Genomic DNA, 17,301 nt, shown 5'->3' with positions numbered 1-17,301 from the left:
ATGCTTGGAAGATATATATTTATATTCGCTATAATGAAAATAATTGTACAAAAATGGCCGCAAAGGCTTTATTTTTCAGTTTGACCTTTGACCTTGATTGCCTAATATCTCAATAACACGCACTCTCAGAGATTTGAGAATGGGCTCAAAATGTTAAGAAAATAAATCTAATATTTAGTCTAATAGAAACTTTTTTCAAAAAATTACCATAAATTAAGCTTTTTTGACCCTTGACCTCTAATGTTTGAATATGTCAATATCTCGGTAACTATTTGTCCTAAAAAGTTAAGTTTGGTGTCAAATTGTTTAGAATATACACATTTATATTTGCTCGAACAAAATATTTTGTCAGAATTCAATTGGAAATGTCATTTTGAGCTATGACCCATCGTTTTGCATATATTTAGCAATTAATAATCTAAAAAAAGAGATCGAGAGAGGGGAGGGGGTTGGGGTGGATGGAGAGACACATATTTTTGTTACATGTTACACAAATATTAGAATTTGTCTACACTATAACATTTTTATGCGACAAAAAAATGTGATGTGCCCATATATGGACACGATGAATGACATATCACTACCATATTTGGGCACATCACACCTTTTTTGTTAAACTAGTTTATAGTGTAGACAAACATGTAAAACATATGTGTCTCTCCATCACCCCAACCACCTCCCCCTCTCTCGCCTTTCCAATGCTACTGCATGCATCTATACACATCAAAATGACCGGAATTGTACTGGAAAGTTTTTAGCTACATTTGAAAATAAGTCCCAGAGGATGGGTGTATTGTAATGTTATCAGAATTATGGCAATTGTTTGTAATGGGAAAGTTTTAAAACTACATTTGAAATATTTGCTAATAATATCACATGCTATTAAAGATATACTTATTTTCCCCCTGACAAAAGTAATTTTGACAAATATTTTTGTTGAATATGCAATTTTAATGTCACACATAATAGTTTCACCAAAAATTGGATTGAAAAAAAAATGATATAGTGCATACCCAAAAAAACTGTAATTTAAAGCAAAAAAGAGGCTGGAAGTCAATTGTGATTTTGGTTAAATTTCCTTTTTATTTTAGTTGATTGACCAACTGTATAAGATGGTCCTACTGTATAAAGCCTTATATATTGGTTTATTTACTTCTAGTCGGTCTCTGATTTTGTTTTTTGATTACTTTTGTAAATTATTTGTGTACATGTGATAATGTTCGTTTGGTCGGTAATGGTTGATGTCAGTTTTGTCATGTTTTTGTGGATTAAAGTATAATTATCATTGCTTCTCTTAATTTCTTCTGGTTTCAAAGATTTTGTTGTATAGTGTTATGAGCTGGATGTGTTATTGCCTCATCAAGCCAAGATGGTAATTTTGACTGCTCACTGGTTTGTTTTCCTTTTATATTCCACTACAGTATGTTCTTGAAAAGAAATCAGCTTTGTAATTAATTTGTCTTTGATCCTTTTCAGATTTCTAATATTTTAAACATATGTTTTTCTTTTCTTCGCTTTTTCCTCACTGTTTCAAACATTTTATTTTGTCAGCATACTTCAAGCAATTAATTGATAATTAGGTCATATGTTTTATGAGTATCAAATCGCATTGGTTAATTTTTCTTTCTTTAAGATCCTGATTTTCTTTCTTTTTTTTTAATGTTATTTAACTTTTAAGTTTATTTAATTTTTTGTTGATATTAAGTGTTGCTCTTACGGTGTAGGCCTACCATGCGATGGAATTATATATTGAAATTAAATTAAACATTAAGTTTTAAAAAAATTGTAAAAGGCTAGATAGGATATTGAGTGTAGTTCTGGTCCATTAAATCTATATTTTAGGTATATTATTATAAGTATGACACACGCACGCTTAACAGTATATCCTGGTCATACCTCAAACTGGCATTTCCAGTAAAAATATAAATGTTTACATTTTGAACATTTTGACACCAAGTTGAACTTTTTATGACATTTGGTTACAGAGATACAGACATATTTAAACATTAAAGGTCAAAGGTCAGTAAATGACATTTCCTGTGGATTTGGAAGAACATGTTTAATTAGAGTATATATAAATATGTATGCTCTTAACAATTTGAAACAAATTTCAAGAAATTTTGACCAGTAGTTATTGAGATATAGTAAGCCGAGGTCAAAGGTCAAAACATTGAGAAATTACATTTCCGGGCATTTTTTGGAAAAAAGTTCTATTACAGCGAATATAAATATGTACCCTCTCATCTGTTTGACACCAATATCATTTCAATTGTCAAACCCGTTGCGGAGATATGGCTGTTTAAGATAGAAATATAAAAATTGAGGTCAGAGGTCACAGAGGTCAAATCAGATTTCCAGTAACTTTGTTTTGGTATCTCCATATCATGTTCTATCAACATGCCAAAGGGCACACTTGTATCCACTATGGTAACATCATTTCCCCTTAGGGACTGGACTAATATTAAATCTATCAAAATAGTATTTTTTTAAGAAAATCGGCCTGTCTTCAACATTATGATGCTGTACTCTAGCTGTTCAACCGGTTTTCAGCTATTAAAAACAATTATCGTAGGAGGAGATAGGAAAATGCGAAGCCTCCTCTCATTTTTGTGGCGGGTATTTTTCAAGATGGACATCCATTAGACAGTGTATACCACGATCTGAAAACACTCCTATTTGGGGCAAATCGTTGAACCTAAATTCGTTTTAATCGTCAATAACTAATTATCTAACTTAATTTAATTAGTAAACAGGGTTACATCAGGTGGTTAAAATCAGTACCGAAAGTACGAACCAACTTTATATACCATCGAGTAAAAATTCTAGAAGTAAGGCGCGATTTACCGAATTTTGCCCTTACGTAAATTTATATATAAACTAGAGGGTGAGCTCGCTTCGCTCGCTCCCCCTCTAGGAAGTGTAGACGATGGTTCTCGGAATGATAATGTTCTCCTTATACATTTTCTGTCGGTTACCATTATTGAAAATGCTTGACATTCGTAAAACTAAACTACTTTGTTTCACAGTGTTTTAGATGATTAATAACATTTTAAAGTATAGTTTTTATTGTTTGGTAGGGCCCTTTGGGGAGGCGGAGGTCATTTGAGGGAGGTGCTTATTCGAGGGATATATGTTAAATTTTTTAGTTCTAATAATATGGTAACATTTATAATCAAATGAAATCCTCTCATAGATATGAAAAGTGGTAAAAAAGAATAACAAATGCTTGGTAAATTGCAGATAACAGTGCGGTGAATTCTACTACAAATAGTATAATTGTGTTATTATAAATATGTGGATGGACGTTTATTAGATAGTTGGGTTGTGGGGGGGGGGGGGGGGGTGGGGGGGGGGGTTATTATTCAAAGTGATGTTTTATTGGAGAGGCGTTTATTCAAATGAATACCATCCTAATAATTATTAATACATTATTTAATTTAATCATCTTTTGAAACTAACTGCCGTGACAGAGTGGGCCCAAGAAAGAAGACATTACGGCTTGCAACATGGGCAGACATCTCGGTCCTAACGGGACACAGAAAGATAGCCTACAGTTATTCCTGCAAGCTTACTCAATAAAACTCAGCTATCGGGATTTCACTCGAAAAAAGTCTGTCAAATCTCCCTATGTAATTTTATAATACTATTTCCCACAATATATTCTGATTCTTTATGGCGTATATTTAATTTGATCTTTATTAATTTGCAGTATAATTCCTATTATTTAACTACTGTACCTTCACACACGTGTGGTATGTTTTAAAATAAACAAAAAACTGAAATGGCTATGATTAATGGCCAATTTTTTTTTCGTCTTCCAAAGGGACACTGTATTGATTGATGGAAAGTGCCTGTTTCCAGTCACCTTTAGGGTCAAATCTATTATTTTAACTGCTCCCTTGTGTATAAAAGAGAGAAAATATTTTAAACTAAGGTGAACTTATCTTAAACCCGGAAATTACTTTGACCGGGAAGAATTGAAATTGAGAGGAAAATCCAATGTTGAAATCATAAATGTTGTTAAAAAACTCTTTATAATATCTTCCTAAGATATAAATATGGAACAATAGCGTCGGCGTGCACACTAATGTTATCAAATCTACGTTTCGCGGTACATCTCGGATAGATAAGGTAGGTATCCAAGGTGGAGATTTGTAGAGAAGTTTTTGCATTGTGCTCGCCTATGTCAGAATTAACCATAATTTATATATAGATGCCGTGTAATCGCATTTAAAACTATATGTCGTAAGAAACAGAGCATGGTTCCGCAATATATGTAACTAAAAAGCGATCGATAAGATATCGTGTGGTTTATGAAAACAACTACTGTAGCAACTTTTTTGCGTTTTTGTTGGGGTGTCACGAAAGCTCAGACCACGAAAGCTCAGACCCCCTAAGACCTAAGATCACGAAAGCTAAGACCCAACACCTAAGATTACAAATACTAAGATATACTACAGCTTAAAAACAATACTTGTTTATCCATACATAATTTTAAACACAGTAGGTTTCATTTATTACCATAAATATAATTTAATACTACCGAAAAACATAGATAAACTCACATTATTTTCGCCCGTTGAGTAAATGTATATTTTTTCTTTACAACAAACAAACTTGACGGGTTGTTTGTTGGTATATATTTACTCCATTGTGTTGGTTCAGAGGATGTTTTTCTTACGCACCTGCCTTTCTTGTATTTTGACTCCAAATTTGTTGACTAACTTTATCCTGAACACCACACTTTAAAATTAGGACTTATAAGTACTTTCAGAAGGAGAAACACATAATAACAAATAAATAAATCCTTTAAATTGATGATTTTACAGATGTGTTTCTTTGTATACTGTAATGACAATGTAACTCCTCGAGCTCCCCATGCTCAATGTTTTTGTTTCTATGGAGCGCCAAAAGAGCAACAATAATAGTACAAGTATAAAAACAGAAAGAAAACGAAACAAAAAAACTTATCATGATTTTTAAATTAAAATTTATTTGCCAGTATTTATTTCTTCGTACTTGCATGATTATACTATTATCATAACAATTTTAATTTTACATTGTTCCATCCACACTGTAGATGGACTCCACAGAGTTTTCAGCCCTCTATATAATTTTTGCTCTTTTGACGTTCCATAGAAACAAAAACATTGAACATGGCCCATGGGGTAGGCCTACTGTACTGTAGGCTAGTCATTTTGTGTGCGAGAAAAACGTCTGTAAAATCATCAATTTAAAAATGTATTTGTTACTTTTTATGTGATTCTTTTTCATGAAAGTGCCAATTCTAAGGTGTGGTATTCAGAATAAAAATGTTGGGAGTTAAAATACAAGGCAGGTGCGAAAGATAAATATTTGTAATCTTAGGTGTTGGGTCTTAGCTTTCGTGATCTTAGGTCTTAGGGGGTCTGAGCTTTCGTGACACCCGTTTTTGTTGATCACATCTTAAAGAAATTCATAAGAGATTAGTTCCTAGGCGACCAACTAACAACTAAACCGAAACATGCCAGTTGGTAATATGCAAATTAGAATCGGTGAGTGGTCATACCGAGTCATGTGTTGTCGTGTATGTGTTTTTGTTGATCGCATTGCGAAGAAAATCATGAAAGATTAGTTGAGGGCAACCAAAACATGCCAGCTGGTAATATGCAAATTATAATCGGTGAGTGATCATGTTGTCGTTTATGTGTTTTTTGTTGATCGCATTGGGAAGAAAATCATGAACGATTATTTAAGGGCAACCAAAACATGCCAGCTGGTAATATGCAAATTAGAATCGGTGAGTGATCATACCGAGTCATGTGTTGTCGTTTATGTGTTTTTGTTGAAGAAAATCATGAAAGATTAGTTGAGGGCAGGTGAGAACAACTAAACCGAAACATGCCAGCTGGTAATATGCAAATTAGAATCGCTGAATACCAGGTCATAGGGTGTCGTGTTTATGTGTTTTTGTTGATCGCATTGTGAAGAAATTCGGATTTAACCTATCGTTTTGATAGCTAGGTGATGTTAACTTACCGTGAAGTTAAATTTTAATCCATGTGGAATTAACAAGAAACGGTTATATTCAAAAGAGGACAACTTTACACGATGTTTACCTTTAAGAGCAAGTAAGTGTACTTAAGTGTATATTAAGTATATATTGCTCTCGTCAAAGCATAAATAAACACATCTCTTATATATTTCATTCAATTCCTGATTTCATTCTACGGTCTAAGAGGAACATCACACAAGTACCGTAGTTACAATGCCCACGTCGCCACATACTCGGATGAGGACTTCAAGCTAGAGGTTCATTACGTATTTGGCTCGTCCTCAGTGTGTTTTTCGGAAGAGTAGGGGGTTACCCCGGTGTACTTGTGCGCAGCCAATGTAGTTCATCTGGTTAGGCGCTGCACTGCTTGTTGAGAGGACCTCCTGATCCTAATTTCCACAGTTTTCTTTTTAAGCTTGAGCTCAAATTAGGATTACATTTACGAATACAAATGAATATTTTTAGGTTTTTCCAAAAACTCTCATTGAGTATTTCCTTATACTCATAGAGAGTCCCTACTTCTCCCCAATGACACCAATCCACACCTCCCTCCCTCCCCACACCTTCCTCCCTCCCCACACCACCCTCCCTCCCACACCTTCCTCCCTCCCCACACCTTCCTCCCCCCACACCTTCCTCCCTTCCCCCCACACCTTCCTCCCTCCCCCACACCTTCCTCCCTCCCCACACCTTCCTCCCTCCCCACACCTTCCTCCCTCCCCACACCTTCCTCCCTCCCCACACCTTCCTCCCTCCCCACACCTTCCTCCCTCCCCACACCTTCCTCCCTCCCCACACCTCCCTCCCTCCCCACACCTCCCTCCCTCCCACACCTTCCTCCCTCCCCATACCTTCCTCCCTCCCCATACCTTCCTCCCTCCCCACACCTTCCTCCCTTCCCCCCACACCACCCTCCCTCCCCACACCTTCCTCCCTCCCCACACCTTCCTCCCTCCCCACACCTTCCTCCCTCCCCCCACACCTTCCTCCCTCCCCCCACACCTTCCTCCCTCCCCCACACCTTCCTCCCTCCCCACACCTTCCTCCCTCCCCACACCAACCTCCCTCCCCACACCTTCCACCCTCCCCACACCTTCCACCCTCCCCACACCTTCCACCCTCCCCACACCTTCCACCCTCCCACACCTTCCTCCCTCCCCCCACACCTTCCTCCCTCCCCCCACACCTTCCTCCCTCCCTCCCCCCACACCTCCCTCCCTCCCCACACCTCCCTCCCTCCCCACACCTCCCTCCCTCCCCACACCTCCCTCCCTCCCCACACCTCCCTCCCTCCCCACACCTCCTTCCCTCCCCACACCTCCCTCCCTCCCCACACCTCCCTCCCTCCCACACCTCCCTCCCTCCCCACACCACCCTCCCTCCCACACCTTCCTCCCTCCCTCCCCACACCTCCCTCCCTCCCCACACCTTCCTCCCTCCCTCCCCACACCTTCCTCCCTCCCCCCACACCTTCCTCCCTCCCCCCACACCTTCCTCCCTCCCCCCCACACCTTCCTCCCTCCCCACACCTTCCTCCCTCCCCACACCTTCCTCCCTCCCCACACCTTCCTCCCTCCCCACACCTTCCTCCCTCCCCACACCTTCCTCCCTCCCCACACCACCCTCCCTCCCACACCTTCCTCCCTCCCTACACCTTCCTCCCTCCCCACACCTTCCTCCCTCCCCACACCTTCCTCCCTCCCCCACACCTTCCTCCCTCCCCCACACCTTCCTCCCTCCCCACACCTTCCTCCCTCCCCCACACCTTCCTCCCTCCCCACACCTTCCTCCCTCCCCACACCTTCCTCCCTCCCCACACCTTCCTCCCTCCCCACACCTTCCTGCCTCCCCACACCTTCCTGCCTCCCCACACATTCCTCCGTCCCCACACCTTCCTCCCTCCCCACACCTCCTGTATAATAAATGAGCAGTACCGGTACCTGTACACACGCTTTAACATTTTCCCGCAAAGGTTACATCGTCGTATCGAACGAATCCAAAACACAGGCAAAAAAAATCAAATATGTGACGTCTTGTGTTAGGCCTAAGAATCGCTCGTAAGAAGTGGGTCGCACGGATAAGAGATCATACAAATAATATATTTTCCTTGAAACATTTGCTTCTCAATACTTTTTAAAAACCTGCCTATTAATTTATTTTCTACAGAATGTCAAGTACGAACATATATTTTGTAGGCCTTTATTGTATTGTGTTTAATGGTAAAGATGTGAATAAATTACCATGCGTTTTTGTCATTCTTATAATTTGTAATATTATTTGGCTTTGCATGTATATTTTTTGTGTATTTTATCCCTTGTAAAACTGATGATAAAAAACAGTAATAGTGTACAATTTAGGACTTATTATTATAGTGGCTTATTATAGGCATGTGTTTGCATAACAACGAAATGAAAAATTATTAACGCGTGTTAAATTATTATTGTAGGACCCGTTTAGGCTTATTTTATGTTTATTTTATCTCTTGTAAAAAATGATAGGACTCATATTGTTTTATTATAGGTCTGTGTTGTTTGTATAACAAAGAAATCAAATAGTATTCGTTGGCATCGTTTTAATGAAAATAATTATTGTAGGACCCGTTTAGGCATAGTTATTATACGGGTAAGTTTTCGTTTGAAACGCTTCGTTTATAGAAACCAACTTATACCCAGCTACCCGGGTAGAGTAAGCCTGAGGGTGTTCATAGTATAGCTCAGTTACCAGAAACAAATTAAACGTATAATAACCGATTAACAATATATCCTATTAACAACTGTTTAAATTAATTCAACCATTTTTGTAGAAATTGGTAGATGTTCCTTGCATTCCCAATTACCTATACTAGGTCAAGCTAGGTCATATCAATGTATTGTACGCATGTGGGGGAAGCTGTGATGTACTTTCGATCTCGCTCCCTACCTCGACACAGTTTTGGCGGTTTCTAACGGTCCAGACGATCGACTCATCGATTGACCTGACCTAGCTTGTTCCTAGATCGAAAGCTCCCTAATAACATGTTTAGTATACCGCAATATCTTAGGCCTACTTTGACACTCGGCAAAGTGGGGTAATTTTACATCACACAATTTGTTTGTTTTTTGAATCTTAGTTGGTAATTGCTGGTGCATGCACTTGACATGTTTTTTCACATACAACATAACATGAAACTGTAATGATTGGAAACACACTCGACAGAAATCTCGCATTTATGGCTTTTATTTGACAAATTAGAACTATAATTGATTGAAAACTCTGGCAACAACAAACGTTCTATAGTCAAATGCGTTCGCACGTGTATAGGACCTGGAAATGGTCGTTGTTATTTGTTCTCTTAACAGTTAAAATCTAATCCTGTCCTATCGCCATAACATGATTTATTACTGATTATGTTTCAATCTCCGCGTTCTATTATGTTTTATTTGTAAGCGACTTTTTCATTGAACAAGTTTTAATAAAAAATATATGAAGATTCTTTCCACACTTTGAACATAGTGGACATAACATAACACATCGAACATAGATCGTGTGCGCAATAATTGTAACAAAAACACATATTCTTCTTTTTAGAACATGTTATCAGTGTCGTTGTAACTTGTAGGTATTTTCTTTTTATTTGCTATATTTTCAAATATTTACGATCAACGAAGTTAACACTTATTCTATAAGCAATAAATTACTTTAAATATTTAGTGAGATAGTTAGTTAACTAAATTTTTCAAGTTCTGGTTACTAACATCTGGTCCAATTATTCCTCTTATTAATAATAATAATAATAATAATAATAATAAATAACATTTATAAAGCGCAAGAGACAAAGGTTTCAAAGCGCTGTGTTTTCCAAGATCTGTGCAAGTAGTAGCGTGTGATTATGCTTCTCTGAAGAGATGAGTTTTGAGTTTAGTTTTAAATTTGATGAGCGTATTCATTTTCTTTCAGTACATCCATATACAAAACATACAAAACAAAAATAGAACAAATTTCACCAGGAAATTAACAGTTGTAATGTTGTATGATATAAAGACTATAATTCTGTCGAGTAATATTAATATAACTTTGTAATAATCACATTTATTTTTAATGATTGCTTGCACTCATGTTGTACACGTAGTGAGAGTAATAATACACTTATTGAACCATCATGGAAAAATACACAAGGTAAAATAACTTTTGTATATATCGATAAATCAAATTATAGAACAAACTTTAAAATAACACAAAAACAAAGTGTAAATCTATGACGCTTTCAACTTTTAAAAAATCAATCCAAAATATTACTGGTTTCTTTTCCCTTGAATTCCTTCCATTTGTTTTATATATATACTGTCGGCCTACTTAGACTTGCCCCAAGTCTGTATTATCTTTTTTTTAAAATGTATTGGTTTTTATTTCGACCGCGATTTTTTCCTGAAAATCCAAAATCAAGTAGTATACGTATGAAACGCCATATGTGCCAAAATATTTATCTTTTTACTAATATTAAGACAAAACTCCGTCTGGAACCCAGACTAAGGCCTACTGTATGTTTTGTCAATGTGTGTGTACTGTAAATTACTTAGTTAGTTGTCTTTGAATTATATTGTTAATGTTTCTCTACTGAACCACTTTGGAAATCAATGCTTTAGCACTGAAAATTTCATTCAGTATAAAGACAGAATAAATAAATAAATAATAGGTCTTTGTATAAATAACCAACCTAATGGTATAATAAATAACAATTATATACAGTAAAAGCTTTTTTTTAAACAACGTTTAAACCTTCGTCAAGCCATAAGTCTTACACTAATATAATATGGTTAATGTTGATGTTCTACCATTTTGCTTTTCTTCAATTAAGTTAGAATAAGCAATTGACCCGTTTTTGACCCGATTGTAGCGACATATTTTCTAGTAATTCTTCCGTGGCGAAAATCGTAAAGATTAGTATTTGTAGCTGGCCTATTGCCATTTTTAAAAATAGAATCTATTTTGTTGGACTTTTAATATTTAAGTTAGATAGGACAACATGAACTTATTCGTTATGTTGATGCTTGATGCATGTACATTTGTGTTGGTATCTGTGGTATCCGTTTAGAGAAAATATCTTCTTTCACTCAATTTCTTATTTTGTTCCGTCAGAACTCGATGTATCTTTTTCTTTATAGTGCTTTCTCAAGCATACTAAGCAAATTAGTGTTTTTTCAATTAGTATAGGTATCACTGTGGGCCTATTGTTATTTTGTGAAATAATTTGGAATCTGGTCGACATTATAGTTGATAACTTTTCATTTTGTAAGAAACACATTGTGCTTTGCTAATTTTCTAATCACAAAGGATTGTCAGAATGATTTACGGACATCTATACCAGACACAAACATTACATTGAGGAAGCCAAACAGATATTTTAAATCGTCTGAAATATTCTAAAAATAATACAGTGTGTCGTCATAGTTGATTTAAAGATTTTCAGTTGTTATATCGATTTTAGCATGTGTCTATGATCTTAAGCAGTTGTCAGTTACGATGCACAGCGATGGTTCCCGGTGGCGTTATCCAATCGACTTGCTGTCAAGTAGTTTTCCGTTGGGAAAGCTTACTATTGTATGTTAGTCTATCCAAATTTAACGATCACAATGTTTCGACAAATAATTTCACAAAAAAATAATTACAATCCGAATAAAATCTTAATAAAAGAAAAGATGATGTAAAAGTAAAATGCAAATTGAATGTTTAAAAAAAAATCAGCATAGTTTTGTTCGGTACAGTAGAGCTAAGATTTAGTTATGACGTCATTGTATTTTTCAAATCGCTTTAATAATGTGTTTAGATTTACTTTTACTCTATCCAAATTTAACGATCACAATGTTTCAACAACAAAATTGTACAAAATAATTACAATCTGAATAAAATATAACGACAAATGACGATATAAAAGCGAATGTTTAAAAAAAGTCACTATTAACATATTGTTTGGTACAGCTATGGTTTAGTTATGACGTCATTGTATTTGTTTTAGAGTCATTGTAATATATACTATACTCACTGTATATCTGAAATTAAATACAACATTGATTGCAAGAGGTAAATAGGTATAATAATTTGTTTCCATCTCCACCCCGACTGAGGTCTTGCTGGTAGCGCCTTTTAAGCGGAAATATATACAAAGCCCTGGTAATGCATAGGCCTACTATTTAATATTACGTTTTGGTTAAATTTTGACTGCTACTTTAGCTGGGCTTAGGCCTGGGCTTCGATCCGCCGTAGTTTCTGCTGATACTGCAAGAAAGAAGAATCAAAAAATATCACAATCGAACTAATGACAGAGAGATATGATGACGCTTTTACAATCCGTTATGCTTGATTGACGTCGACATATTTAGAAACTGGGTTGGTTACGAATATGGATTAGCCCTGTGGACATGCTATTTAACAATCAATCCAGAGATGTGTAAATAGAATACGAATGGAATTAGCTGATTTATTATTGGGTGGGTATTAGGAAAGATACTATATCAGACTTACCACTTATTATTGACAACTGCGATACGCCATTGTTTAATGTTGGACCGTACGATGTCGGTCCGGGCCCGAAAGTTGTCGGTCCGTCTATTGAATTACCTCCAGAGTACGAACGAGCTTTGGTCGTACCCGGACGACCGAGTGTTCGAGTATTTTTCTCAGGCTGTAGAAGAACAATGTACACTTTGGGTCCAAACAGACATCCAAGTAACGAAGTCGCACTCAGCATCACAGCTAAACTCATCATTACGTCTTGTATCTACAAGAGAGTTTTTTAGACTATTAGGTTTTGAGTTTAATATACTCAAAGATCATTATGATTAAAACAGACATTATTTGTTATATTAAACACACCAACATGATTATTCTGCTGCTCCCATTCTAATCAATGGCAGAAACTATGTGTGAAGTTAGTTCAGTAAAACATGTGGCCGTGTAATAGAACCTGAAATGGAACTTTTACCGTGGAATATACTGAAAGGAATTTTACGAAATTAACCTATGGAATGACAAGGATACACTCGGTTGTGTTGAAATGAAATAAATAAATACATGCGCGGGAAAAATACAGCTAACACCGCTAGCACAGTAAAGCTTGATCAATTCGAATAATCCATCGCTTTTGATTGGACAATTCGATTGCGTTGCTACTTACGTCGTGAATTGCGTTCTAGTGGGAACCAGGCTTAATTGTTCCTTTATGTTTTCAAAAAAGAAATTTAAAACAGATGTTAAATAAAGTGTTGATAGTTATACCTGGTAATCGATAACAGACGTCCCGATATAGATAGGGATGAATGCTATCCACAGGATACAGGAGGCATACATCGCGAAAGCGATGAATTTTGCCTCATTGAAGTTTTCTGGTATTTTACGTGTTTTAAAAGCGTAAACGGTGCAGCAGACAATCAGTAGAAACCCGTAGCAATTGGAGGCCAGAAGTAATCCGTCAGAAACCTGACATCGTAAGACAACAGTATCTCTTGTTGGGTAGTTCTTGATTGCTGCTGGTGGATCCAGCAATAACCAGATAGTCACCAGAAAAACCTGGACAGATATCAGACATCCGCAGATTACTATCTGAGCTTTCGGACCAGCAAACTTGGGTCGTTTGACCGTGTGAAGACAGTTGTTGAATATTCTAGAGATGCGATTGGTCTTTGTTAGAATAGCAGAGTAGCAAATGACAGAACTCAATCCAAGACTGCATCTCAGAGCTCCACAGTTTATATTAGTTGGTGGCGCTAATATAATGAATGGTAATGCATAGCAGTAGGCGATACCAGACAACAAAACATAGCTTAATTCTCTACCAGAAGCCCTGATGATCGGCGTGTCGTTAAACCGTATGAATACTGCAATCACAATGGCTGTGAAACTTAGGCCTACAGAAGCAAGAATTATGGCTATTAAGACGGTAGCTTCTCCCCAAGTGGCGTATTCAGCAGCGATCTCTTCACAATATGTTCGATTGCTGTCAGGCCTAAAGCCTAGCAGACACTCTGAACATTCAATATCATTTACTTTCACCATGTACTCTTGACATTCGGTGCAGACCCAGCAGCATTGGCTGCCGCCTTGGATCTGCTTCACCTGTCCATGGAGACAAGGTTCTGAGCATACTGATTTTGGTTCACTGCCGTCATTCCAAGCCATGTCACTCTTGTTCAAGATTAATTGTTCGTCTTTCCATTCACCTATCTGTTTGTAGCTGTAAGTCGATCCTTCTCGTTGATACTGGAAAATCTGATACCTCCCAAGTCTGTCGCCATCCTTGTTAAAGCTGACCGTTTTAGTTCCTTTTCCTAGAAGAAAAACATTAAAACATTTATTGTACTGAACCACAACACCATACCAACAAAGATAACGCATTACCCGAGTGATTTTGCTTTGTTGCGACTTCGACATGAATTAAAACTGTAGTTTGGAATTCTAAAGTAGAAATATCATTGTATATTTAACATGTGTCTAAAGCTCTCCACTGTTAAACTGTTTGATGTGACTATACATGGACTCGATGACGTCATATCACACATAATTATTTGGATACATCACACTTTTGTTTTTGTCAAATTAGTTTGTTAGTGTAAACTGAACTTTAGAGGATACTTATGATTGTCTTACACACTGTGCTTTTCGACTTTTATCAATAGTTTAAAGAAATTTTGTATTTAAATGCCGTACCAGTAACCTATGCCAGGAGGAGTTAGTTTTTGCTATTTCCCTTGGGAGTATGGAACGCCAAGAGTAAAATTTATGTGACACATTTAGTACATTTTATTATAAAAATACTATTATAAACAATGTGTGATATTTAAGAACTCACCTTCAAATTTTACTTGCTTGATATACTTAAGTAATATTTCACCGTTAAGTGCGTTATTTTCTAGAGAACCATCCTCGTATTCGGACATGTTCTGTAGTGCATGCGCAAACGCATACACCGAGTCAACGACGAAAGCAACTTTGTCTTCCTGAACAAAAGTATCATTTGTAAATATACTTTGAATATCTGAAATACAAAAAAAACCCCCAAATCTGTAAAGGGTCTTTCACAACTGATAAGACTCCAGTTCTCGTCGGATTGTACGTAGGCATACGGCGTGCGATTTAATCACGCGCATATCAAAACGATTGGCACGAGCCGCGTGTTGCATCGTGAAAACGAAAAATTGAGAGGTAGTTTTTATTGCCGGAGGAGCCGGAACAAAAGCAGGTTCGAAAGACATTTAGGTGTCAACTAGATTGCGGTTTACAATATTTGTAGGCCTAGCTATGCAAGCGCAATATACACCAAATATTTATATGGTGATTCTCTTTGACTTCTTATAATATTTATTAATATTTCCGAGAAAAAAAAATCAATAGTTAAAGTTAATAATTATCACGTCGTTATTTTAATTAAAATTAGTTCATGCAATCAGCTGCAATAAGCTAGGCCTAATACATAAGCCAATTTTTACGCATCTTCATTGTCGATCTTTACTGTTGGGAGTTTATTAAAAATCTAAATCTATTTCCGATATAATAGGTTAACGCATCTGTTGATGCATTCTGATATAAGTGCATTATTAATAATACTTGACTGTCTTAAAACCTTGACAACCACGGTGCTATAGGCTAGATACTGATGAATGTGTTTCATACTATTGCCTTGCATGCTTCACGCTTGCAATGTCATCGGTTTTTTTTTATATTAAAGAAGACATTTTGGTACTCGATAAATACTCGCGAGTTGCTCACGTTATAAGATGTATTATTTGCCAACATTAAAAATGACCAAGTTGAACTAAGAATAGAAACGGTAAACAATTTTATAATATTATTCATTATATTTCGGATTACTGGACTGTAAAATCATGACGTAATATTAATAAAACAATAATTTCTAACATGCATCTTGATATTTTAAATGTCCTGTTTCAAAACATTTTACATAGGCATGCGCATTTTATTTTTGTCGGAGTTACAATCATAGTGTATTGTAATATGAAAGTAAATAAAGTAAATCGGTAGGCCTTTGAATCATAACAAAACGTTTGGAGGTGTAATTATGCTTAGACAGTGCCTTACTAAACGTTTATGAAGCAAAGCTAATAATTTGAATACAATTTCAAATTTACCGATACATTAATTAAGATGTTAAGACTAGGCTTTGTCAAAAATTGTCTTAGATGGTTTAACCATTTTAATAATACGTTTTTTAAAATTCTACCTCACACAAAACTTAGCGAGATCTGCATCGTTTACAATTTTAATGACGTCATCGTGGTTAACCATTTCCCTCTACTTACCTTTGCATGACGTCATATTATTACCGCTCGGCACATCGTAAGTACAGCCATGTTGTTCTTCCCAAAATGTCTTAAACCATTTGTTTCTTGAGTTATTTAGTGGATTCAGTCCCAAAAAGTATTCATTAAAACCTATATAAAAGAATACAATTATTGTTCTGTTTTATTTTTGACTTTCTATTTACTATACGTTTGTATTGTTTATTTATCCGACATCAAGCATCAAGGACACAGGCTTTTTCCATTCTATTGCAATCAGGTTACCCCGTGTCGGGGACCAGCTTCCCAGACCGTTGACAGATGCTGCAGTCCTAGAAAGCCCATCAGCCTTCATTAGAACAGTTCATATTCATTTTGATTCACTGTAACTGTATTTTGTATTTTGTCTTTTATGTGTAAACTGACTTTGGGGTTGGGTCAACCGGCTCAGCTACAGTGATTAAGTTCACTTAGGTTGACCCTGGTCTCCCCAATTTCAGTTTTTTTTTGTTATGTATATACTCAAATAGACCAAATAAATAATGAAATGAAATGAAATTTATATTCAATTTCAATTCTGGTATTTTCGACTTTTACTTCTTTCACTAAAACAAAATGTCAACAGTATATCTAGGGCGGTAAAGTATAATCTTTTTGTCGAATCATAAGCAAATAGTAGCCTATAGGAAGTTTATAGGGTAACTATAATTTGTGATATTCTATTCATTATAAAGTCTGCATAAATTGTGCTATTCAATTTCGAACATTCAATAGGCCTGTAATGAAAGACAGTTTAAAGCATACTAACAAAATCAAATAAATGGGAAAACAACAACAAAAATAATCAATTTAAAATATCAATTTTAAAAAATAAATAAATAAAATAAATTATAGTCAAATTGAAAAATTAAAATAAAATTCAATAAAAAACAATGAAAAAAAATATACATAAATAAAATAAAAAAGAGAAATACATAATTAATTTTAAAAATCGGACAC

At 36.2% G+C, this 17,301-nt stretch overlaps 1 protein-coding gene across 1 annotated transcript; it reads right to left on the bottom strand.

The window, feature by feature from the left end:
* Positions 1–8,366: 8,366 nt before the first annotated feature.
* Positions 8,367–14,971, bottom strand: LOC140058500 (metabotropic glutamate receptor 2-like). Its single transcript, XM_072104129.1, has 4 exons — positions 14,856–14,971; positions 13,286–14,334; positions 12,533–12,788; positions 8,367–12,286 (listed from the first exon to the last, which is right to left on the bottom strand). Exons 1-4 carry the CDS (start codon positions 14,941–14,943, stop codon positions 12,219–12,221), a joined length of 1,461 nt encoding a protein of 486 aa, XP_071960230.1. The 5' UTR covers positions 14,944–14,971; the 3' UTR covers positions 8,367–12,218.
* Between the last annotated feature and the right edge of the window lie 2,330 nt (positions 14,972–17,301).

The sequence above is a fragment of the Antedon mediterranea genome, chromosome 9, assembly GCF_964355755.1.
Source record: "Antedon mediterranea chromosome 9, ecAntMedi1.1, whole genome shotgun sequence".
Lineage (NCBI taxonomy): Eukaryota > Metazoa > Echinodermata > Crinoidea > Comatulida > Antedonidae > Antedon > Antedon mediterranea.
This window is presented reverse-complemented; position numbering and strand designations above follow the sequence as displayed.